Raw genomic sequence first — 23171 nt, forward strand, 5'->3', positions numbered from 1 at the left:
TACATATTAAAACTGGTGTATGAAATGGCAAATGAAAATTATGTAATTTAATTTTCATTTTCATTTTTATTTTGCACCAAACGTTGCACAAATGTATTGGAAAATGTAAATGTAAATACAGAAATGCATTGTCCTTTTACATATTGCATTGTCATTTTGCATACTACATCCCAAATTGAATATTGCTACCCATACGCTTCCATAGGATATAATCCACCTGACAGAGAGAATGAATACAAACGACTGAAAGAAAAGAAGAAGACATTCAATCCGTGGAGATCTCAGCAGAGGATGATTAAACATCACAAACAGCATCACCAGCTTTGCTTATTATTAACGACCAGATTGACTTTATTTCATATATGAACATACCGAATATATTACTGTAACACCGGAAGTTGTGTTTCTCTCTCAGAGTTCCGGTTGGGGAAATTTGAACGCTGTTAGCAGCAGTCAATCGCTGGTGGTTTAAAGTTCTGCTTATTTGACTGAAAGAGCTGTATATCAAATTCAGTGTTACCAGGTATGTTGAACAAACAAAACATTTGGGCTAAAGCTAAACTTCCGGTTATTAGCAAGTGCGTTTGTCATGTGGTCGCTTGTTTAGTTAGACGCCAGATATATAACTGTTAACCAGTTTAGGTTAGGTATTCATTTTATTGCATGAATTGATGATCTATCATCATCATTATGATATAATGAGTGATGTACTCATTAACAGTCAGGTGTATAAAGATTAGTAACGTTACACGGGTGTCTACTTCTGTACGAGTTTCGCTTCTGTCCTAATTAAACACTCATTAACAAACTAATCAAGGTCTCCAGGATTACTAGAATCCCCCAGATCGGACAGGATTGAAGTCAGTAGATTTTACACGTTAACAAATGTTGTCACTTTTTAGCTTAATTATATATTAATTGTATTATCTATTATTGGATTTGTATTTAATTTTTTGGCAGCATTGTATTACATACAGTCGTGCAGTTAAAGCATAATCTGTGTAAACTATGTAAACTAGCTTGATTTATTGCATTGTGTCCAGTTGTAATGTTTAGTTATTATAGTATATTGTTTTATAGTACTATAGTTTTTATAGACCTAAAATAGATTTTATTCTTTTTAATATTTTATTAATTTTAATCTGTTCTGATGTAAACCGATGAAAAGTCTCATGTATAACACCGATTCAGAACAAAACAATCCGAGTTGCGTTGATTCAGTTTGGCATTGTTTTCATTTGTAAATGCATTTAAAGTTGTGGTCAGGCTTTGTTTCAGTGCTCTGGTGCTGATCAGTAGTTTCTGGACTTCACTCGGCGATGGATCCCGGCACTGTGTCCCTGTTTCAGAGAGTCTCAGAGAAGCTGGGCTGGGACAGAGATGGTGGTCTGGATGAAGCTGAAGAGAAGGTGTAATGCTTATATTATACATGTACATCATTTACATCACAGTCCTCTCGAGAGGTCTCATCAGAGCCTGTCTCCTGCCGGTGTTTCAGTTGCGTAAGAGCTTGAAGAAGACCAGACGTCCAGCGCGGGGCAGTTATGAGTCCTCAAGCACAGATCCGGCGCACAGACGACTGCTGACCGACACTGACTCAGGGAAAGAGAGTCTGTCTCGACAAAAACATGTGCTGTTGACCTCAGATGATGAGGACTTTGATAAATGTAAGGGACAGTTTGTGCTTGCGTGTATTCTTTAATTATTAACGATCATTTTTGAGTTTTGGGATGTTTTTCCTCACTAGTTCTTGCTGCAAAGGCTACCCCCAAATCTACATTTAAACCGTCTGCATCAGCTGCCCAGAAACTAAGGTCAGAATAGAGATTTTTAATTTATAGTTATTATGACAAACTCATGTTCATCAGCTGCAGTGAATCTCGGGGATAACTCTTGAACTTTTAGTTGAGTTGTGTGTCTTTAATTTTATTATATATATTATGCTGGTGGTGGATGAGGAGATACCCCTAACTATGTAAAGCGCTTTGAGTGCCTAGAAAAGCGCTATATAAATGTAAGGAATTATTATTATTAATGAAATCTAGTCCCTTCATCAACACCCTGACATGATCTAAATACTTTCCTCGCTCCAGGGAACCAATTCCAGTTCTGTCTTCAGATAGTGATGATGAATTTGAAACATGTAAGTCCTTCATCGACGGCTTTTAAATTTTAAAAAATGTCCCAGTTCTCAACGTTTGTGTTTTTTTTTGTTTTAAATCAAGTGAAACCCCCGAAGACTAAAGTCCAGTCGCGGGCTGTGAGTAGCAGTGATGACTGGTCAGTTCTGGATTAATCAAGTTCTTCTGTACATCTCTTATTACCATCCATCATCAGTTTTTGTACCCCCCCCCCAGTTTGAAACGCTTCATAGTGGACAGCATGTCGTCTGATGATGATTTCGTCATTGAGAGGAAGCCCTCCGTTCATAAAGGTATGATTATCTTTGAGTGTATCGCCATGAAATAAAATTGAAAATTGATTCTTTTTTTTTTCTCGAGAATAGCATTATTTATTAAAATTGATTGTTTAGCTCACAGACTAAAACATAAAAACAAAGTTTTCACAGCAGAAGGCTTGATTGTGTACAACAGGTTCATCAGCAAAGTGCAGGATATGTTGATTATTTATATGACTTAGAAATTTGTGATACATAAGGCTAATATATGCGTAAGTAGACACTATACACATTGTTTAACAGAATGTTGCAACAAATTTTTTGAATTTTAGAATGTTTAGAACATTCCGTTTTCAAACAGTTTATTCCTCCTAAGACTCCTATACATTAGTATAAATGCACTAAACACACTTGATTGCTCTGATAGATCAAGGTGTGTGTCTTTTTTTGATGGAAAAGGGGTATGCAGCAAGTGATGTTGTTTCTGCACAGGGAAAGCCAAGACTGCTAGGACTCCTAAATCAGTTCAGAAGACTCAGAAACCGCCTCCATCTCTGTGTGATTCTCCTGTCTTCCTGAGCGACAGTGATGAGGACCGAGATGCTGTTATCAAGAGCACCTGGAGGACCAGACTCAGCCGTCCACCTTCTGAGGAGCATCAGGCCACGAGCGCAGGCAGAGAGGAGGACGTAAAGCCTTGTGTGCTCCCGCCAGCAGTCTCTGTGACCACACACAGCGGTCCAGACGACTCGTGCAGCTCTGAGGAGGAGTTCCAGTCCTTACTGGACCGGGTCAGACAGAACCAGATCCTGGGAGGCAGAACACATGCAAGCCCGAAGCCTCCTCCAGGTACAGCTCGCATGCTCTCAGTCTTGTTTGGAGGCCTAGATGTGGCGAAAGTGGGCAACACTGGCCATCTCAGGATTCACAAGCACATTTTTACAGCAAGTTTGTGTGCTGTATAAACAGAAACACCGTTTACAAGGTGTTTGTTACATCATTGACACACAATCATGCATTCATTGTTTTTAATTTAGTAAAAGCAAATAAAGAGTGACATTTGCCAAGTATGGTGACCGTGAACGCATACCCGGAGCAGTGGGCAGATAATGTTCTCATTCAGAGATCAGACCTATTATTAATCATTATTTATATTAAATTAGGGGCAAAAGGAGTGGGATGCATGTACAAATCAAGTGTGTTCACCAGATGTCACACAGGTCATACAAGACCTCCTCATGCATTGGTGCTTAAAGCTGAAGACTTTACTGAATGCATGTTCTGCAAGATTCCCCTTTCTGTCAAACATCGTTTATTGGACTGTCCAGCTTTTAATGTATGAAAGTGAACTCACTTCAAGAGTTAAGTATAATTTTGTTCAGAAACAGTTTTAGAATTTTTATCATTTGTTAATGTAAATGGTAACCTAACTAGTTACCTATTAGCATGCATATTATTAGAATATTAGCCATTTATTAGTACTAATTAATCTAAATAACTAAACTAGCTGAAACAGGAAGAAATGCATTGGTGATTAAAATGAAAATGAGATCCTTAAAGATGCAGTTGATTTGATTACATGTGTGGGTTTTCAGATTGTGAGAATGAGTTGTGATAATCTCAGACGTATCAGTTGTAAATGCTAAACAAATGATCATATGGCGTCAGTAGCTGTCATGGAGCTGTGTAATTTCCAGATAGATTTGCTAATGGAAAATCCTAATTATCTGTTAGTTTTTGATGCCTGTGTAATGCAGGGTACAACAGGGCTAAAGGTCCACCTTAAGAAAAAATATGCCATTCACAGCACCTAAAATGAATAGTTGCAGAAAAATATATGTTGTATTGAACATTAATGGAGAAACAGATTTAGTGTGAAAATAAATAAAGTAGTTTATTTTGTTTAAAAATCAATATAATTGTCTGAGGTGGCACACACAGGGTGAAAGGCACACGGTAATTAATACAAATACTTCAGCTAAAATTATGTTTTTTAATAATGTCTAAGTTAATACTTGTTCAAAACAATCACTTTAGCAAAGTTTGTACTAATTTGTGCTTATTTTAAAAAATGTTTTTTTTTAATACATAAACTGTCATTCAAAAATTTTAATATGAAAAATACAGAAACAAAATCATTATAATTGAAGATTTTGAAAGTATTGGAGATCTAATAACAATTGAATATATATTTACAGTGGTAAGATTTATTAGTAAGTAATCATGTAATTATCTTTAAACTGAAAATCATAAAGACCTTTGTCTCAAAATATATCCATTGATTTTAGCAATTCTTATTTGCTACTTAAATCTACAACATAAAAAAAAAAAATCCAATATTAGATCAAGCTAGCACAGGATCATCTTTTTACTGGTGCGTGCGATCGCTCAAAGATCAGACAAATATACACGTGCATCTTGAAAAGCAGATGTTTTGGAAAGTGCTAGGCCACGTTTTTGTGCCATCTACCTCGGGGCACCTTTAGCCACATTGAACCCTGTATGTAAGGGGTTAGGGTTTACAATGACCCTATTGTAATGCTGTTGTTATTTTGGGTGCTGGTGAAAATATTGTGCCCAAATCTGAACTACAGAAAGAAGAACAGCTGATTTTCTGTTCACTTTCTCTCTCCATGTAGAGTCCACAGGTCGTCCTCCCTGTTTGTCCACACCGTCTGCTGTGGGTAAGAGAGCTACGAACCCTGTACCGGTTAAAGGGGCGTCCACAAGCCACACCCCGGTGCAGCAGACGCCCGGCAGCAGACCAGTGAGCCAGACCGAGCCCAGAGCTGTGTCCAGCAGCAGGTACTGTCCCGTCACCCCTCCGCTCCTCTCTGAAGACCCCTCACATCCTGTCCGTGTGGATTGTGACGTTCATGTCCCGCTGTTGATTTTGTCAGACTGGTGGGGTGTAAAACTCCCGGCTGCTTCCTGCAGTCTCTGTCTGTTCCTGGATCGTCGTACAGCCGCAGCTTCAAACAGAAGAAAGAGGAGCTCACTAACAAACTCTTCCAGCTCTACAACACCAGCGTGTTTGACAATAAGGTACAAGAGAAACCTACGATTACATTTGCAGTAAACTTTAGTGGTGTTTGTTGCTCAGGCAAGCATCTCTATTACAATTGCTGATATTTAGGTTTAGGATTTGTTCTAATGTATGATTTTTATTTTTATTTTTTTTATTTTTTTTAGTTGGTGAAAAAATCTTCCATTTACTTCCATTTAAAGGGGTCATATGATGCGATTTAAAGTTTTTCTTTCTCTTTGGAGTGTTACAAGCTGATTGTGAATAGATAAGATCCCTGAAGTCGCAAAGACTAAAGTCTTAAAACCAAAGAGATGCTCTATCAAAGTTAAGACTCTGCTACACCCTCCTAAAACGTCTTGTTTAAACACACCCCCACATGTCTACATCATGATGTGAGAAGATTTGTGTAATACCGCCCAAATGTTCAAACAAAGAAAGAAGGTGTGGTCTGAGTAAACACAGTTAGTGTTGAAGCAGCCATGTCAGGGAGATGTGTGTGTATCTAGGAGAAAGCAAAAACACTTAACTTGACCTTCTGAAAGTAGATGCATTTAGTAATCTTTAAGATAACTTACAACAGAGTAGCAATACATTTTATGGACGATCGTTTCGTGAACCTAGGAGAGGTGCTAATTCTGACTTTGCTAAGACAATCTGCTGCTTTTGAATCGGCTAAGTATGTTTTATTATTAGTTAAGTACTTGCTATTGAATGTTCAAATGCAGAGTTTTTTGCTTCGCTTTGTGTGAATGTGTGTGAGAGAGAGAGAGAGAGAGAGAGAGAGACCGGGTCACACAGTGGAGTCCGCTGTCTTATCCGTCCGTGTCTTGTTTTGCAAACACATATGAGCTTCATCACTGTATCGGTCACATGACTCTGTTCCTCTTTGAAGAGTAGCGGCCCTAGTACTGAGCCTTGAGGTACTCCATACTGCACTTGTGATGGATATGATACATCTTCATTCACTGCTACGAACTGATGTCGGTCATATAAGTATGATTTAAACCATGCTAATGCACTTCCACTGATGCCAACAAAGTGTTCAAGTCTATGCAAAAGAATGCTGTGGTCAACTGTGTCAAACGCAGCACTAAGATCCAATAAAACTAATAGAGAGATACACCCACGATCAGATGATAAAAGCAGATCATTTGTAACTCTAAGGAGAGCAGTTTCAGTACTATGATACAGTCTAAATCCTGACTGGAAATCCTCACGTATACCATTTTTCTCTAAGAAGCAATATAATTGTGAGGATACCACCTTTTCTAGTATCTTGGACAGAAAAGGGAGATTCGAGATTGGTCTATAATTAAGTAGTTCTTTGGGGTCAAGTTGTGTTTTTTTGATGAGAAGCTTAATAACAGCCAGTTTGAAGGTTTTGGAGACATATCCTAATGACAATGAGGAATTAATAATAGTCAGAAGAGGATCTATGACTTCTGGAAGCACCTCTTTTAGGAGCTTAGATGGTATAGGGTCTAACATACATGTTGTTGTTTTACACAAAATACTGAACTTTAAAGAAGCATCATATGACCACTTTAAATGGTTAGTTCAACCCAAAGTCTTTTTTTTTTTTTTTTTTCAAAACAGGGAATTTACAATTTTTTTCTTACAACTGTCTTTTTTCTTCTCAGAAATGTGAGATATAAACATGCAATTTTTCGTTTTTATTCTAGCAATTGTGAGTTTATTGAGGGCAAGTAAATCATGGGCTGATTTTCATTTTTGTGTGAACTAACCCTTTAAGCCCGTTTCTGCCTCTGGGAGAACAAACAAAAGAAAAGTAAGTCAATATATATTCCCACCCCTCAGCTTCCCGCTGACCTGTCTGTCACGTGGAACAAGAAGATGCGCAAGACCGCAGGATACTGCATCTCGGGTCAGGAGCGTGGCTCTGGGGAGCGATACGCCCGCATCGAGCTCTCGGTCAAAGTTTGTGACTCCGCAGGTGCTTGTCATTACAGCTTTACAATCCTCCTCAGCTCCCCACACCCAGCAATAAACTCTGTGTTTCCAATTACAGATCGGTTACGAGATACGTTAGTGCATGAAATGTGTCACGCTGCCACATGGCTAATAAACAGCGTTCGTGACGGGCACGGGCCGTTCTGGAGACTGTATGCTCGTAAAGCCATGCTGGCTCATCCCGAGCTACCGATGGTGTCCCGCTGCCACAGCTACGACATCAACTACAAGTTCAACTATCAGTGTAACCGCTGCAAGAACACGTGAGTGCAGGACTGGCCCGCTACTGCCGGGCCTCACACCTAACATACAGCCACAATCCAGGAGATTCAATAGATATCCATGCTGTCTAGATTTTTTTAGAATGCAAAAATGTATCTGTCGGAAACGTTATCAACCCTATCAAAAACTGTAGCATTTAACACAAGTACACAGATCTGTAGAACAAGTAGGATAGAGAACGAAATGCACAAACACTAGCAATGAAGAAGTCAAGAATATTTACATCTTTACTAATCATGCTAAAAACATTCATAAGAGCAGTAGACAAATTTATTATCTAAATAGCAATGATAGTTAATGAAAACTATAACAGTGATATGTATTGTTGCATGATTAATAAAATGTTATTTTATTTATAAAATTATCCACCCCAAACCTGTAGAAGAAAAACACACATTTTGATGCAATAAATATGGTATAATTTAACAGCATTCATCCCTTGAAAACGGAAAAAACATCTTTCTCAATCATCTCCATCGGTCTCTTTCGAAGTGTTTTTAACGTGTGTGTGTATATGAGTTGTATTTGAAGGGGTTAATATAGTTCTAGCACAACAGAAAGAACTATTATATTAATGCACTCTGGTGGTGTGTGTATATTTTTGTGTTGTTGTATTTTGTATTGTGTGTTTATTGTTTATTTTTGTTTAAACTGGTCACTGATCTAAACTGGTGTAACTGTGTTGATCTGAATTAATGGGAGACACACTTTGAGATGCAAGACAAATTTTAAAGGAAATTCCAACAATAAAGTGTAATTGAATTGAATGTGACAGTCAGTGTTTCTGTCCCTCACAGGATCGGCCGTCACTCCAAGTCCCTGGACACCACAAAGTTTGTGTGTGCTCTGTGCACTGGGCAGCTGGTGTTGTTGACCCCCTCGAAGCCGCGGGCGCCCACAGCCTTCGCCTCCTTCGTGAAGGAGAACTACGGCTCCGTGAGACAGGACCTGGCAGGACAGAGTCACGCCGAAGTGATGCGCAAACTGAGCGCAGACTTCTCCAGCAAAACCCGTCTCAGTCAGAGCTGAGTCACAGAGACCTCAGACCTTCTCCACGGCTGCTTCACTTTCTGTTCAGAGGAACCATCAACTTACTGCACATGTTCTTATACTGTGATACGGTTTTATTTTTGGTTAAAGGATATATGAGGCATTTTCACATGTTTGTTTACTAAAGATCAACCTCTTACAGGCATCGTGTGTTCTTTTTTAAAAATTATATTTGTTTGTTCGCCAAATCAGCTTGTGTGTTTTAATTGTTTTTTCCTTCAAAATAAACAACTGGGTTATTAAATTCTTCATTTTGTTTTTAATTTATTTTGTGCATGCTACTGATTCTCAAAATACACTACATAACTTGTATTATTATTATAAATGTTGGAAACTTGTGCTGCTTAATGTTTTTGTGAAAGCATTTACATTTACGGAAGAACGTGGTTTTAATTTATAATAATGTATAGGTTTTACTGTGGCTATCATGTCAAACCTATCCGTAATAAATGAATACAATTATTAATTTCCTCCTAATGATATATCAATATATCTCAAGTACATGTGATGAGCAGATTGATTGTAGTTCAATTCCACTCTTGTTTGTGGAAGTCAAAATGTTTTATCTCACTCTGCGTAAGAAGAGAAGAATTGTTTGTTATGCATTAGTCAAGTTAAACTTGGGGAACCGAGAAAGGCAATAAATCACCAACCATCTCAATAATGGCTGCTCGATACAGTTTATTTTATTTTTAATAATACTTCAATAGCATCTCAAGTGTACTTCAATAGAAAGACGATATATAAAGAGACACAAAGGATAAATACAAGCACAGGATCACAGTATGCATTCACTAAAACTGCAGAAATCTCCTTCAAAGAAGCTGAGGCACAGAGAAACATAAGGTAGAATATATATATAGAGTGATTCTGGGAAAGAATGCAGTCAGGTTTTACTTTTGTGTTTTTTATAAGTATGTTTATATATATATATATTCATATTATTGTAATAGTTTTGGCAGTGTTTTTATATTTTTATCAGGGGTCCATTAAAAATTAGTTGTCACAATCTACATGAAGCTTTTTTTTTATTATTTATTTTGAAATCTGGCTCTAAAACATTTGCTTTCTAAGTGAGATTTACCCATGTTATGACAAAGTCACAAAATATTTCAGTGCATGCATATATGACGCATTACTTACAAGCCTGTGCTACTGTTTATATTTGGACTGATAAGTCTTGAGAATATAGAGTGTAAACAATCGACGGCAAAACCCACACGGATCTGAATCCACCGATGGGGCTGACAGGCATCACGGTTTTGGAATGATGCGGTGCATAAAACGTCAAAATCATAGAAAAATAAATAAAACAGAAATGAATATTTCACATGTGCTTCTGATAACATTCAGTACAAACTGGTTTTCTTCATGATGCGGAGAAACTCCTGCTGGTTAACTTCTCCATCCCCGTCTCTGTCTGCTTCATCGATCATTTCCTAAAGACATGAAAAGTGGGGGTTTTCAAACTCAGGGGTTTTTGGAGAGAATCCATCATCTCTCACAGATCACGAGCAGGTTTAGTGTTTGCTCTTGTACCTGCAGCTCCTCGTCGGTCAGGTTTTCCCCCAGCTCTTTGGCCACTCGCTTTAGATTCCTGAAGGATATCTTTCCAGTCTCGTCATCGTCAAACAGCCGAAAGGCCTTAAGAATTTCTTCCTTGGAGTCCTTTTCAGCCTTAAGATTTCCAGACAGTAATACGACTGGAATAACTCAATTTTTCAATTCAATAAAAAAATACAATTTCGGAGTTCATTCTTACCATTTTTTGGGTCATGACTGTCATAAAATCACCAAAAGAGATCTTTCCAGTAGCATCCTTATCAACCTCAGCGATCATTTTCTTGATTTCCTCCTTTTTAGGCTCAAAGCCCAGCGCTCTCATGGCCACCTGGAGCAGAAATCTCACACAGTTTGACATTAGCACATCATAAACAGATCTGAAGATGCAGTCCGAAAGTCTGATTCGATTTTGCAGGTTATCCAACCATCATAAAGATTTGTATTGGGGTTTAGACCCCTCATGTAAACTGCTCAAGCTGTGTTCATGGTGTTACATCTCACCTTTAACTCCTTCACCTCAATAAAACCAGAAGCATCGGTGTCGAAGAGCTCAAACGCCTCTCGGATCTCCTGTTTTTGCTCTTCTGTCAGTTCAGACTTTAGATTGGCTTTCTTACGAGGAGCTACTGCCCCCAGAGAGGGTCTTTTGGGACTAGAGGCCTGTGTTATACAGAACAGAACAGAATAGAATAGAATAGAATAGAATAGAATAGAATAGAATAGAATAGAACAAAACAGAACAGAACAGAACAGAATAGAATGGAACCATAATAAAAACAAGAGCAGGTCAATGCAGTGCACATTACCATTTAAATGAAGAATACACGACATAACGCAAACATATATTAGACAGTCCGCGTAATCTATAAACCGAGCTGGAGTAATATTATTAGGCAGAATAGAGAATAAGCGGAAGATACAATTCTCTGCTTTTAAATACCACTAGCCTTTATTCAGCCGTGTTTGTAAATTCACTCCTAAATGCCCCGTTGACAGTTTTCTCTATTTGTATTTTTTCTATGAGGGAAAGACCGCTAGAAATAACGTGATTACGTAGATAACACCAACCTGGAAGAGAAATGTTCAGTGTAATGACAATTAAACGTTCGCTAAAAGAGAGTGACAGCATTTTAAATAAAATCACACGCAAAAAATGGAAACATAGCATAAATCGCGACATTGTGGCGTTCGTCGTGACTTACCATCTTAACCTGGAGAAGAGTAGACCAGTGGAGCTCATGAATATTAATTACGTTCTGTGACGTTCGGTCAGTAGACCAAACTGATTGGATGAAAGGAAGACGTAGACCGAAAGCTTGGCTCATGAATAATAATTGAATCACGCTCCCAGACGCTACAGATAGCAGCTTCCGGGTAATCTAATTAATCAATAAGAATAAATAAGATTCGTAATGTCGTACAGAACGCTTCTTTAAACAACAAACTGCGATGATAAAGTAGTATCCAATTCATGTCTATTTTTATTCCAAAACTTGAGACTATATTATTTATTTTATTTTTAAACATACACACTCATTTTTCGTCGCATCCATTTCTGATTGTATGGTATTTCTAGTTACACAGACAGTGGATAATAATAAAAACTTCCCTTACTACCATGCTATCTTTATAGCCTTAGTCTTATATTTACACATAGATATATATCCCAAGGCGACATCTAGCAGAAATAGAGTAGCATGGTTTTGGAATTCAGCCAATCATTTTGTTATTTACGTTTTGTTGTTTGCATATCTCATAAAGGTCTATCTTAAATTTTACTATAATATCCCAAATAAATAAATTCACCAAAAATTAAAATCACATAAAAGGGCGTACACATAAACTGTATAAAAAGCTTTTACTGTCTATGATAAAAAGGCGTACATAGACATTGTGATGTCACGGTGATGTGAGTTCGTTTTACTGATTGGCTGGCGTAGTGGCGCTCTTTGACGTAGCCCTTCTCTCATTGGTTAGACGCACTTGTCAGGTTGATTCCTGATAGTTGGCTCGACCAATCAGAGCTCCCTCCGCTCTCTGCCCATGGCTCAGCGTCTTTCCTTCGTAATCAATCATCACTGCTGTAGCCCTAGTGTGAGATATACAGGTGAGTGCTGCTTAACTGAACTTTACAGTGAAAAAAAAAAAAAAAAAACTATTTATATATTGTGCTTCGAACGTAACTAGACCGAAAAAGTAAATTTGGTTTCAGTGAACAGTTCATTCAGTTTAAAAGCTAACATTTTAGAAAATACTGTGCGGCAAATAGTTTATAGTCACATGGTTTTGAACTCTAGCTATTATTAATATTGTTTATTAATCTGTAGACTGCTGTCGGGAGCTGAGAGATCCACACATGGCGACTCGTATGAAAGCAGTGAGTAACGTTATAGTAGTTACACTTAAAACACCTGCATGGATTCGCGCATGCGCAGTATTGTGACAACACATTAATATCAATGCACTTTTGATTTCCATTTAAATTTCCACAGTTTCCATACTGTGCATTTATACATATGCAGTGCACACTGGTCACAACGCATCCCATTTCCTTTTTTACATTTTTTTTGTCTTTTGTGCATGCTTGTATTTTCTGCCCCATGTTTATCAGTGTTAAAAGCTCTACATGGTTTGTAGATATGTTCTTCTGCCAGACAAGGGACAGTGAGCATAACTCCAGCTTGTTTTGATGTTGTTGAACACCTGCAGAGCAGCAAGCGCTGTGCAGTCATCGGAGGATCTGGGTTTTTGGGCAGGCACCTCGTGGAGCGTCTAGTGGACAGAGGATACACCGTGAATGTGTTTGATATCAGACAGGCCTATGATCTTCCAGGAGTGCTGTTTCACCGAGGGGACCTGTGTGACAGACAGGTGAGGACTGTTCGGTTTAGATCAGGCAGAATCAGTTACCCTTCCTTACTATCCTCCTGATGTCTTGTTCAGGCCGTGCTGGGGGCTTTGAGAGAAGTGTCTGTAGTGTTTCACTGTGCTTCACCTGCTCCAGCCAGCGATGACCGCGCTCTGTTTCACAGGGTTAATATCGCTGGGACACGGACTGTCATACAGGCCTGTCTCGAGGCAGGAGTACAGGTACCAATCATGTGTGTCAGCCGATGGGGCAATAAATACACACTACTATTCAAAACCTCAAAGTCAGGGACATTAAATAAATAAAAGTACACTTATTCTACAAGGATGGGTTCAAATGATCGATCGTTTACGCAGCACAACTGTTTTCAACACTGATAATAATCAGAAATGTTACTTGAGCAGCAAATCAGCATTGAAGACTGGGAGTAATGGTAATAATAAAGTGTGCTAATATCTCCGCAATATTACTGTATTTTTGATTAAATAAATGTAACCACAATAAACAAGTGACTACTTTTAACTGAATATATAAAATATATATAATGAAAAAAAAAAGAAAAAACCTTCAACTTGTTATTCGTTAATGGTTTTGGAATGTAAGTTCCTTCATACTAAAGTATTTTCATGCATTTAATTGATACATTTAACACTGTTAAACTTTTAAACAATATTCATCAAGGGTTTTCTGCTTCATCTCTGTTCAGCGAGGGATTTATAATGATCTTCTGTGCTAATTGAGAATATTCCTTCATGGTGTTTTTGCAGAAGTTGATATTGACCAGCAGCGCTAGTGTGGTGTTTGAAGGAACTGACATCATGAACGGGAGCGAGGATCTGCCTTACGCAAAAAAGCCAATTGATTATTATACAGAGACTAAAATCCAGCAGGAAAAGGTGGGTGTGAATCATATCATCTCCCTCTCTTCTGCTCTCTTCTCAGATGAATGTAAATGATGTGCATTACAATCATCGCTCTCCGTTCCAGCTGGTGTTGGAGGCCTGCAGTAAAGACAAGGGTTTCCTCACTGTCGCTATTCGACCCCATGGCATCTTTGGGCCCCGGGACCCTCAGTTAGTGCCCATCCTGGTAGATACGGCCCGCAGAGGAAAGATGAAGTTCATCATCGGGTGAGCGACCGTGCCATTCTGCTACAGAGGTCTAGAACAGAGCTGCAGAGACTCGTTTGATCCACAAGGTGACGCTCTGTTACAGGAAACACTGTCTGAAGTGCCATTTAGTCATTTAGCAGACGCTTTGGATGAAAGCTACTTACAAATGAGGCAATCAAAATCAACAAAAGAGCAATGATAAGCAAGCAAGGCTCAGTATGCAGTACACGTAACAAGACTTTTATAAAATGTTAATTATATAATAAAAAGAAAACAGATAGAATAGAAAAAAAAGCACAAGCTAGTTTTAGAGGCCATTTTTTTTGCTTTTTGTTAATTATATAATAAATACAAGAAAACAAATAGAATGCAAAAAGAATAGAGAAGCTAGTGTTATTTTAGTATTTTATTTTTAAAGAAAACAAGCAGTTAGTAAAAGAATAGAGTGCAATTCTACATTTATTTTTAGTAAAGAGATGTGTTTTTTGCTGGTTGGGCAGGTCATTGCACCGGGAGGTAATATTAGTCAACACAGAAGGAGAATAACTGACAATATCAATAAAGAATATTGTTCTCAGAGTCAAAAAACAACAAAAGGTTCCCATAGTATTGCACCAGAACCCAACTAAACCGTTATTACCTACTGTAGATGTGTTTTCTTACCCAGTGACGTTATGAAGAAGAGCAGTAAGTGTTCAGAACAGTGACAGAGCTACCCTTGAGTCTGGTGGATGATTTCCAAATGGATGTAATCTATTCAATTATAATAATAATACATTTGTGACCCTAGCTGTGGAAACTCAGCTGAAGTTTACTGTTATCTGTCTACATGAAATCATACTTCATAAGATAAAGGACATTCTGTAAAAAATGTAGCCTTGATGTCTTTAAAGGGTTACAAATGAAAATTAGGCAGTTTTTTATTCAGCCCCGAGGCATCCTATATTAAAAATAGTCTCTGATCTTTCAAGCTCTATCATTGCAGTCAGTGATTATTATTGCATGCATCGGTCCAAAAGAAGTTAAATAAAAAGCGCCCTTCCATAAAAAAAGTGTCTCACACGGCTCTAGGAGATGAACAAAGGCCTTGTTTAAAAAATATTCATATTCAAAATTTTTGTTTTGATCTCTGCGCTGTGTTTCCGCGTGCATCACTTCTGAGCAGCGCATGCACAAAGCTGACTCCATACATCATGCTCCTCTCAACAGTGAGTGCAAGCTAGATTCAAGGGATTATTATTACATTTGAAAGATGAAAGTCATATACACTCAGGATGCATTTGAGGTGAGTAAAACACAGCATAATTTGCATTTTCAGGTGAACTAAACCTTTAATATAGACTGAGTAAGGCCATGTCAAAAGTTGAAATCATAGTGAAATTATTGTTTGAAATTAAAACTTTAATGCTTGTTGTTATATCTCATCATTAGATTTAGAGACTTAAGCCTAGATTTCTTAGACAGGGTTAAAAATGATTAAATGCCAGTTTCCATGTTCAGCTTCTGTAGGTTTAAACCATAAGCTTGTCAGAATGATGATTCGTCTTCAGTTTCTGTTAGTCCCACACACACAGTGTTTGTGGAGTTAAATTAAAAAAAAAAGTGAAACCCGATATCAATTATTTGATCCTTTAAAAAGTATTATTGAAACGAAGTGTTGATATAGAGCGGAAACATCTGAGCCAGGCGTGTTTGAAGCATCACGACAGCACAGGTACAGTGTTGGATCAGCTGAATGCATGTGTCTTCTGTGCAAAGAAAGAGGAGCACATAAAAGCTAACAGACATTGTTTTTGTGTTTCTAAACAGTAATTCATATGATGTTTATACAGTCATAATGCTTGACAGAAACTAGCACCTTTTAATGTTTGTTAATCAGAGTTGTTTAAGAGTTGTTTTGTTATGTTCTGTACTGAACCACAGTATGGTTGTGATTTGGAAAATGTGAATCTGGCAGTGCTCCGTGTCCGATCTCTTACTGTTATGGATATGTTGTTTTGAGCCGTATGGGCTTCTCAGTGGTTGATCTGATGCCAGTAGAGAAAGCTGGTGGCTTGTACAGGTGAATTAAAGTGTTATATAAACTGAAGTCATAAATATTTTTTATTTGTTTTGTACTTTTTGCTTGAGAAATAACTCAGATTATTCATTGATAATACTACTGTTGGTAAACTGTGTAGCTGACTCGAGGGAGAGCACCTCTGCTGATCCAAAAAGCTCAACATGACCAAGCGTTCTTAACCAGGGTGGTCCAGGACCCTCTGGGCCTCTTCGTTCAGGGGTCACACTGTGTTCCTGTGCTGGTCAAAAGTGACCGAAGCCTTGAAATGTTACTTTTTTTATTTCCAGGAAAATCAGTCTAATTTATTTTTGTTTAACAAATACATTTTTTATTATTATTTAGAATTTTGAGAGGATTTTATGACACTATGCAATATTTATACAATTATAATGAGCATTTTTTCCATTAGAATTACTATATTTCTATTGATTTAATTATGTATTTCTTCTTTTTAAATACTTTTTTCATGTTGAAACAGTAAATTGCTGTGCTCTTTTGTTCTGCACAGTGGCTGATTAGTAGTTTGTACAGCCAGAAGATTCTCTGAGATGTCATGTTTGTTTGTTTTTTTTTTTTTCATTCATTTCCTTTGTCTGTCATTTTTGACTGTGAAAAACTGTGACTTTTTTTTTTTTTTGAGCTTTTAACATATCTGAATCATGTTCATGATTTTTTTGGTGTGTGTTCACATAGCTAATGTGACAAAAGTCACCAAGTGTCATCTCATTCCAATGAATCCACAATTTAAAAAATTTTGAAATACAATTTTTTTTTTTCGGTCAAAAATGACCAAAGAGGCCCATAGGGTTAAATGTGTTTTGACTAAAAGTACTTTTTTTTTTTTTCTACCAATCCTTTTGCTTCAATGCACAGTTGTCCAGTCCTGCTCTTGGAAGGCGTCTTGGCTCTAGCCCCAGTTAAACACACCTCAATCAGCCAATCAAGGCCTTTAAGATTACTAGAAACTTCCAGACCAGTGAGTAAGAGCTGAGTTCTGCAGGACGTGGCCATCCAGGAGCAGGACTGGACTCCTCTGTTTTAATGGCAGCATTCAAGGTGGCATGAACAAAACCTGCTGATCATGTCCTGCAGCATGTTTTGAGAATGATCCAGAAAGCATCTTGATCAGTGACACAGTGCACCATCTAGAATCGGTTCATTGTTTGTTGGATGTCCTTGTTTTAAATTAGAAATTGAATCTGAAAATCAAGTGCTGTCTAATTCTTGATTTGCTCTTTAGAGATGGATCCAATCTGGTGGACTTCACCTTCGTGGAGAATGTAGTTCATGGGCATATTTTAGCAGCTGAACACCTCAAGGCTGATTCTCCGCTCTGCGGTCAGGTATGGAATGTGTGTGAAAGAGTTTGAGAGAAACTGAATGAGTGAGAGATGTTTCTAGACGTGCATTCGTAGATCCCACGTGTGTGTGTGTGTGATGTGTACACAATCCACTTGAATGATGCATCACGTTTTGGTTTCCCATTTCCAGGGAAATACATTAATATCAGAAACACTCAAATCTCTGATAAGAGTTTGCGGTCACATCCTTAGAGACCTTGAGTTTTGTCATCTAATTATTCAGTTTTGGAAAATTGAAAACCGCTTTAGAAAATGTGTTAAAAAGTCAAAAGCTGTTTTTGGTAAGACGTGAGATGGCCAATAGGAGCTTGGCACAGTTGGGTTAGTGTTTTTTCATCTAAGCCAGCCAAAACTGTCAGTATCCACAAACCTCAGGAGCTAAAGCCATTAAGTAATGGTTCATTGAACATTAGAGAGCAAAAATGCTGCCGCAAGCCTTGCCAGCAACCTTGACATAGCAGCACTTTCTCTGTTTGAAAATGTGTTCATTAAACTCCCAGATCCCCTGCAGTTGCTTCACACCCCCCAGTTTGAGATGCATTGACTTCATGCACTTCATGTTGTTAATAACAATGAATGGAATATCTCTCTATGTTTATATCAATATGGTACAAGATTATTATACTTAAATTAGTGCTGTCAAATGATTAATTGCATGCAAAATAAGTTTTTGTTCACATAATATATGTGTGTGTACTGTGTATATTTATTATGTTTATAGAAACACACATACAGTATATATTTAGAAAATATTTATAGGTGTATATTTATATTCATATAATTTCTATTATATAAAAATATATTTAATATATAAACAACACTTTTTTTCTTAAAAATATGCATGCATGTGTGTATTCATATATACATAATAAATCTAAACAGTCCACTCATATGTTATGTAAACAGACACTTTTGGATGCACTAATTTAAATCAATGTAATAAACGAGATGGGTCAAAAGTAGTCTGATTATATGACCTATAAATGTGTAATATACACTTTTTGTCATGTAATTTGGAATCAGTAATGGATTATAATTTGTGAGTAATTAGCCAGCTCTGCTCTGCCGATAAGATTTCACTTCAAGTTTAATTTGGCTTTTAAACCATTTAAACCAGTGTCTCAAACTCAGCTCCTGGAGGGCCCCAGCTCTACATCACACCTGCTGCTTGGACGTTACCTTGGTTAGCTGGATCAGGTGTGTTTGATTAGGGTTGGAGCAAAACTCCTCCAGGAATTGAGTTTGAGACCAATGATTTAAACCAAGCTGAAGCAAAAGTTTCACTTTCAGTCTTCTCATATTAACAGGCTTACCACATAACCAACGACGAGCCGGTGCGTTTCTGGGACTTCATGTCACAGATTCTGGAGGGTCTGGGCTACAGTGCTCCTCGATACCACCTGCCCTACACACTGGTGTATGGGATAGCCCTGCTGCTGTGGCTGATGACTGTGCTGCTGCGGCCGCTGATCCAGATCAAGCCCACCTTCACCCCTATGAGAGTCGCTCTGGCTGGCACCCACCACTACTACAGCTGCGCTCGGGCCAAGAAACACATGGGTTACCAGCCCCTGGTGCCTTTACGAGAGGCAATAGTTCGCACTGTGGAGAGCTACCCACATCTGGGGAAGGGAGCGTAACGCCAAAGTCAAGATGGAGAGTGATTGACAGATTACTGTTTGCTGAACTGCAATATGAGCCTTGCATGTATCTGTTGGATTACCATTGTTTACTAGGCACTATTAGCAGTGCACTTAATCATTCCTATTCTAGATGCACCTTTTTATCAGGATGTAACGTCATGCACAGAGTTTATGGAACCGCTGTTCAGTTTTTCGAAACTTTGCAGTATACATTTCAAATAAATTTTTCTAATGGTGTCATGTTACTTTTTTTGGAGACTTTAAATGAAATGGAATTCGCTTCCCGTTTTACTTATGTAATGTGATGTTTTGCACACACAGTCGAAGTCAAAAGTTCAGAATGCAGAATCTCTGCAGAATCTCCATAATGTTCATTGTTTTACCAAAATAGGAGGGATCATACAAACATTTTGAATTTGAAGATCAGGGTACATTTTACTTTGGTTTTTTTGTATCATCTTTAGCTTCTGCAGTGCAGTACTAAATGAAAAAATATGATATTTAGACAGAATTAAAAAATAAAAATAAAATCTTCATTTTGTTCAAAAGTTTTCACACCCTTAATGCAGTGTTTATCCTTCTAGAGAATCAGTGAGTGTTTGAATTTTCTGTAATAGTTGCATATGAGTTCCCCGGTTGTCCTCCGTGTGAAAAGATGGATCTCAAAATCAAAGAGTCATTGTTGGAAAGAGTTCAAATACACACAAATGCTGGAAAACCAAAGAATTAGTGGGAGCTGAAGGATTTTTCTGAAGAACAGCAGGCAGTTTAACTGTTCAGGACATACAAGGGACTTACAACTATCAAAAAAACAAAAAAACAGCTGTGGATCATTTAGGCAACAGCACAGTATTAAGAATGAACGGGGTCATTTTCATAAAGTCAACTATTGTTTTTTCTTGTGTACTGTATGTAAACAACTTGTATGTGAAATATCTAATACAGGTTACTACCAAATAGCACGCATTTTGTGTGATCCCTCATTTTGGCAAAATAATGAACATTTTGCAGATTCTTCAAGGTGTATGTAAACTTTTTACTTTATATTTATGTAATTTAAGATTTAATTAGCAAAAATTAAAAACAAATCTGCCTTCATTTACTCTCTGTCCTCATGTTTTCATCAAAAAACTATAAGAAACATTCCATTCCACCAAAGCACTGATGCCACAAAAAGACAGTGTAAACATACTCCATATGAATTCATGGTTTATGAATATGGATTGACATGTTTATAAATAGGCATTGACCATGCCTTTAACACAGGGAAGTGTTGAAATTTTAGATGTGCAGATTTTCAATGAACAATGACCAAAAGTGAAGAGAGAATAAGTGAGAATATCATCAATTATGCTCTTAAGATGAACAAACGTTTTATGACTTTGGAATCACATGAGTGTGAGTAAATGGTGACAGAATTTTCACAGATTATTCTATTAGGGAAAAGGAAAGATTTTTATTTTTTTTTGCAGTACAATTAAATTTACCTTGCTATCAGTTACTGCATTAAGTATTTGTAATTAAAGGGGGGGTGAAATGCTATTTCATGCATACTGAGTTTTTTTACACCGTTAAAGAGTTGGATTCCCATGCTAAACATGGACAAAGTTTCAAAAATTAAGTTGTACATTTGAAGGAGTATTTCTGTTCCCAAAATACTCCTTCCGGTTTGTCACAAGTTTCGGAAAGTTTTTTTCGAGTATGGCTCTGTGTGACGTTAGATGGAGCGGAATTTCCTTATATGGGTCCTGAGGCACTTCTGCCGGAAGAGCGCGCGCTCCCGTATAGCAGAGCACTGAGAGCAGAGGCATTCACCGATCAGAGCGAGAGCGTTGTGGTCACGATAGTGTGTTGGAACCACAGGCGGTGAGTAAAACTGCTTCAAATATCTCTGCCTCTTGTTAGTGAGTCCGCCTCCCATTGGAGACCCGGGTTCGAGCCCCGCTCGGAGCGAGTCGTTGTTGCTGCTGCTCTCGTTCAGTTTCAGCCTCGGGATCTGATTCTGGATCATAAATAAACGGCTGAATCTGACTGTTAGCCATAGTTTGTTTTGGATGATGGTTTTGTCCTCACGATAATGTCACAGCTTCCAAACGCTCTCAACACAAAAGCCTACTGGCTCTCGTGATTCTTTAGCTCCGCCCACACGTCACGCCTCCAGCCGCTCGTGTTTTTCCGGGAAAAATCGGTACAGACTATATTTCTCTTATGAATATAATAAAACTAAAGACTTTTTGGAGTTATGAAGGATGCAGTACTACTCTATAGGTATTCAAGATTAACAAGATATTGAGTGAAAACGAGCATTTCACCCCCCCCTTTAACAAAATTCTAATTATAAAACCGATAGTTCCGGTCCTTGATTCTGATTGGCTGAGCCAAGTTCCAAGCTGTTGTAAATTATTCTACAAATACACCTTTGTTTACTCCTGTGTGTTGCTCGGCAACCACTTTGTTGTAACCACAACTGTTTCTAAAGAACTATATTGTTTAGCAAAAGAGTACTGTTTTTATTAATATCATTTCACGTTATTTGCTCTGTTTTATTCTGTGAAACCTTACTATGTATATGGAATAACCGTTTTATAAAAGCAACAATCCTCTTAAAGCCGCGATTTACAGTGAATACATTTTTTGGGGGCTGTGTGCACTTTGCTTCACATCTTACTGAAAAATGTCTCTTAGCTGTTATAAATTCACTGTAAACCATGGCTTCTTGAGATTTATTGCTTTATTTACAAATAATGTAATTAGAAATGTAATCACAATGACATATGATCCCTCTTGTATCTGTTAAGAGTAATTATTGGTAAGTATTTTTCTCTGCCCACTTCCACCTCCTCTACAAAATCTACTTCAGTCGCATATGAAGAGAACTATTATTATGTCAAGCCAGTCACCCATTAGTGATGCATTTTATCTTGCACAAAGGACATGACAGCAATGTTTCACTAATGTTGCATTTTTGGCATTCCTCCTGCAGGCGTTGGATGGGAGGTGGGGGTGTTGTTCAGATGGCTGAGATTCTCCTCTCACAGATATGAATCGCTATCGCTGTGACTCACAGTCGCCAAACCTGTTCCCGTCCCAGGTGTAGCCCCTGGTGAAACCACACCAGGCCTGTTAGCTCGCTCTCATGTTGACGGGGTGTGAGTGCGTCTGAGGGCAGCAGAGTATCCTAGAGACTGAACACACCCTGTATATACACACACACTGTACACACTTGAGACTGCGTGGTTTGGATGAGGCCCACAGTCTCCATTTAAAAAACCCTGACTCAGCCGTTCACCTCCAATGAACACTGAGTTATCATTGACAAGTTTATGTAAGCAGTTCGTAGACAGGCGTTGCTTTCGAAAGTCTACAGCGAGTGAGTATTTGAATCGGTGTAAATCTGTCTTATCTATCAGTTCTATCGGAATGCACAGCTTTAACGAAAATAAAATCTGGGTCCATTCATAATGAAAGTGCATGTTCATAAACACAGTGACATGAATACACATTTTGTGACAAATGTCTGATTTAAAATGTGATTTTTTTACAAATAAGAAATTTGCTTTAAAAAATGTCAAGCTGGTAAAAACAAATATATAATATGTATTACAGCATTTTAATTTTAATTTTATTTTTTAAATATTCATGTTTGAAAAACCATTCTGTCCATCAAAATGATTTCCTCTAAAGTCAGGGTGGTGCAATCAAACTATTTTGTTGTCATGTGACAGGACCTGAAAAACCTCATGACTATGTCAAGGCCCATCAGACTCATATTTTTGAAATACTATTTCAGGATCTAATCAAATAGTACATCCTCAGAAAAAAAAGAAGTAAA

The 23171-nt window shown here is 37.8% G+C and overlaps 3 protein-coding genes across 6 annotated transcripts; 2 read left to right on the forward strand and 1 right to left on the reverse strand.

Moving 5' to 3' along the window:
- The first annotated feature begins 368 nt into the window (after window positions 1-368).
- Window positions 369-8973, forward strand: gcna (germ cell nuclear acidic peptidase). 3 transcript variants are annotated; one of them, XM_026279839.1, is made up of 13 exons: window positions 369-523; window positions 1257-1409; window positions 1499-1667; window positions 1748-1814; window positions 2094-2143; window positions 2214-2280; window positions 2358-2434; window positions 2891-3247; window positions 5038-5203; window positions 5299-5443; window positions 7245-7380; window positions 7456-7660; window positions 8477-8973. In XM_026279839.1, exons 2-13 carry the CDS (start codon window positions 1320-1322, stop codon window positions 8706-8708), a joined length of 1761 nt encoding a protein of 586 aa, XP_026135624.1. In that variant the 5' UTR covers window positions 369-523; window positions 1257-1319; the 3' UTR covers window positions 8709-8973. The 3 variants fall into 3 exon arrangements, with proteins under 3 accessions (XP_026135624.1, XP_026135623.1, XP_026135625.1); XM_026279838.1 differs by having other exon boundaries at window positions 1267-1409; XM_026279840.1 differs by having other exon boundaries at window positions 371-523; window positions 1267-1409; window positions 2226-2280.
- A 413-nt stretch (window positions 8974-9386) lies between these two features.
- LOC113113574 (caltractin) lies at window positions 9387-11556 on the reverse strand. The gene is made up of 5 exons (XM_026279842.1): window positions 11495-11556; window positions 10794-10952; window positions 10492-10620; window positions 10269-10406; window positions 9387-10168 (listed from the first exon to the last, which is right to left on the reverse strand). The coding sequence occupies exons 1-5, from the start codon at window positions 11495-11497 to the stop codon at window positions 10079-10081; spliced, it is 519 nt and encodes a 172-aa protein (XP_026135627.1). The 5' UTR covers window positions 11498-11556; the 3' UTR covers window positions 9387-10078.
- Window positions 11557-12298: 742 nt separating this feature from the next.
- On the forward strand, window positions 12299-19576 carry LOC113113575 (sterol-4-alpha-carboxylate 3-dehydrogenase, decarboxylating-like). 2 transcript variants are annotated; one of them, XM_026279843.1, is made up of 8 exons: window positions 12299-12399; window positions 12620-12669; window positions 13002-13163; window positions 13236-13382; window positions 13929-14057; window positions 14149-14291; window positions 17576-17678; window positions 19004-19576. In XM_026279843.1, exons 1-8 carry the CDS (start codon window positions 12336-12338, stop codon window positions 19334-19336), a joined length of 1131 nt encoding a protein of 376 aa, XP_026135628.1. In that variant the 5' UTR covers window positions 12299-12335; the 3' UTR covers window positions 19337-19576. The 2 variants fall into 2 exon arrangements, with proteins under 2 accessions (XP_026135628.1, XP_026135629.1); XM_026279844.1 differs by lacking the exon at window positions 13236-13382.
- Window positions 19577-23171: the final 3595 nt, after the last annotated feature.

Source organism: Carassius auratus, chromosome 14 (assembly GCF_003368295.1).
Source record: "Carassius auratus strain Wakin chromosome 14, ASM336829v1, whole genome shotgun sequence".
Taxonomy (NCBI): domain Eukaryota; kingdom Metazoa; phylum Chordata; class Actinopteri; order Cypriniformes; family Cyprinidae; genus Carassius; species Carassius auratus.

Excerpts from the sequence above, each read along its gene's own strand:
- gcna (XM_026279839.1), top strand. The coding sequence starts at position 1,320 with ATGGATCCCGGCACTGTGTCCCTGTTTCAGAGAGTCTCAGAGAAGCTG. Across the intron at positions 1,668-1,747 it reads TGATGAGGACTTTGATAAAT|TTCTTGCTGCAAAGGCTACC; the intron begins GTAAGGGACAGT and ends TTTCCTCACTAG. Across the intron at positions 7,661-8,476 it reads TGTAACCGCTGCAAGAACAC|GATCGGCCGTCACTCCAAGT; the intron begins GTGAGTGCAGGA and ends TGTCCCTCACAG.
- LOC113113574 (XM_026279842.1), bottom strand. Across the intron at positions 10,621-10,793 it reads TTGAGGTGAAGGAGTTAAAG|GTGGCCATGAGAGCGCTGGG; the intron begins GTGAGATGTAAC and ends TTTCTGCTCCAG. Across the intron at positions 10,407-10,491 it reads CAGTCATGACCCAAAAAATG|GCTGAAAAGGACTCCAAGGA; the intron begins GTAAGAATGAAC and ends GGAAATCTTAAG.
- LOC113113575 (XM_026279843.1), top strand. The coding sequence starts at position 12,336 with ATGGCTCAGCGTCTTTCCTTCGTAATCAATCATCACTGCTGTAGCCCT. Across the intron at positions 12,670-13,001 it reads TGGCGACTCGTATGAAAGCA|AGCAGCAAGCGCTGTGCAGT; the intron begins GTGAGTAACGTT and ends GAACACCTGCAG. Across the intron at positions 17,679-19,003 it reads ATTCTCCGCTCTGCGGTCAG|GCTTACCACATAACCAACGA; the intron begins GTATGGAATGTG and ends TCATATTAACAG.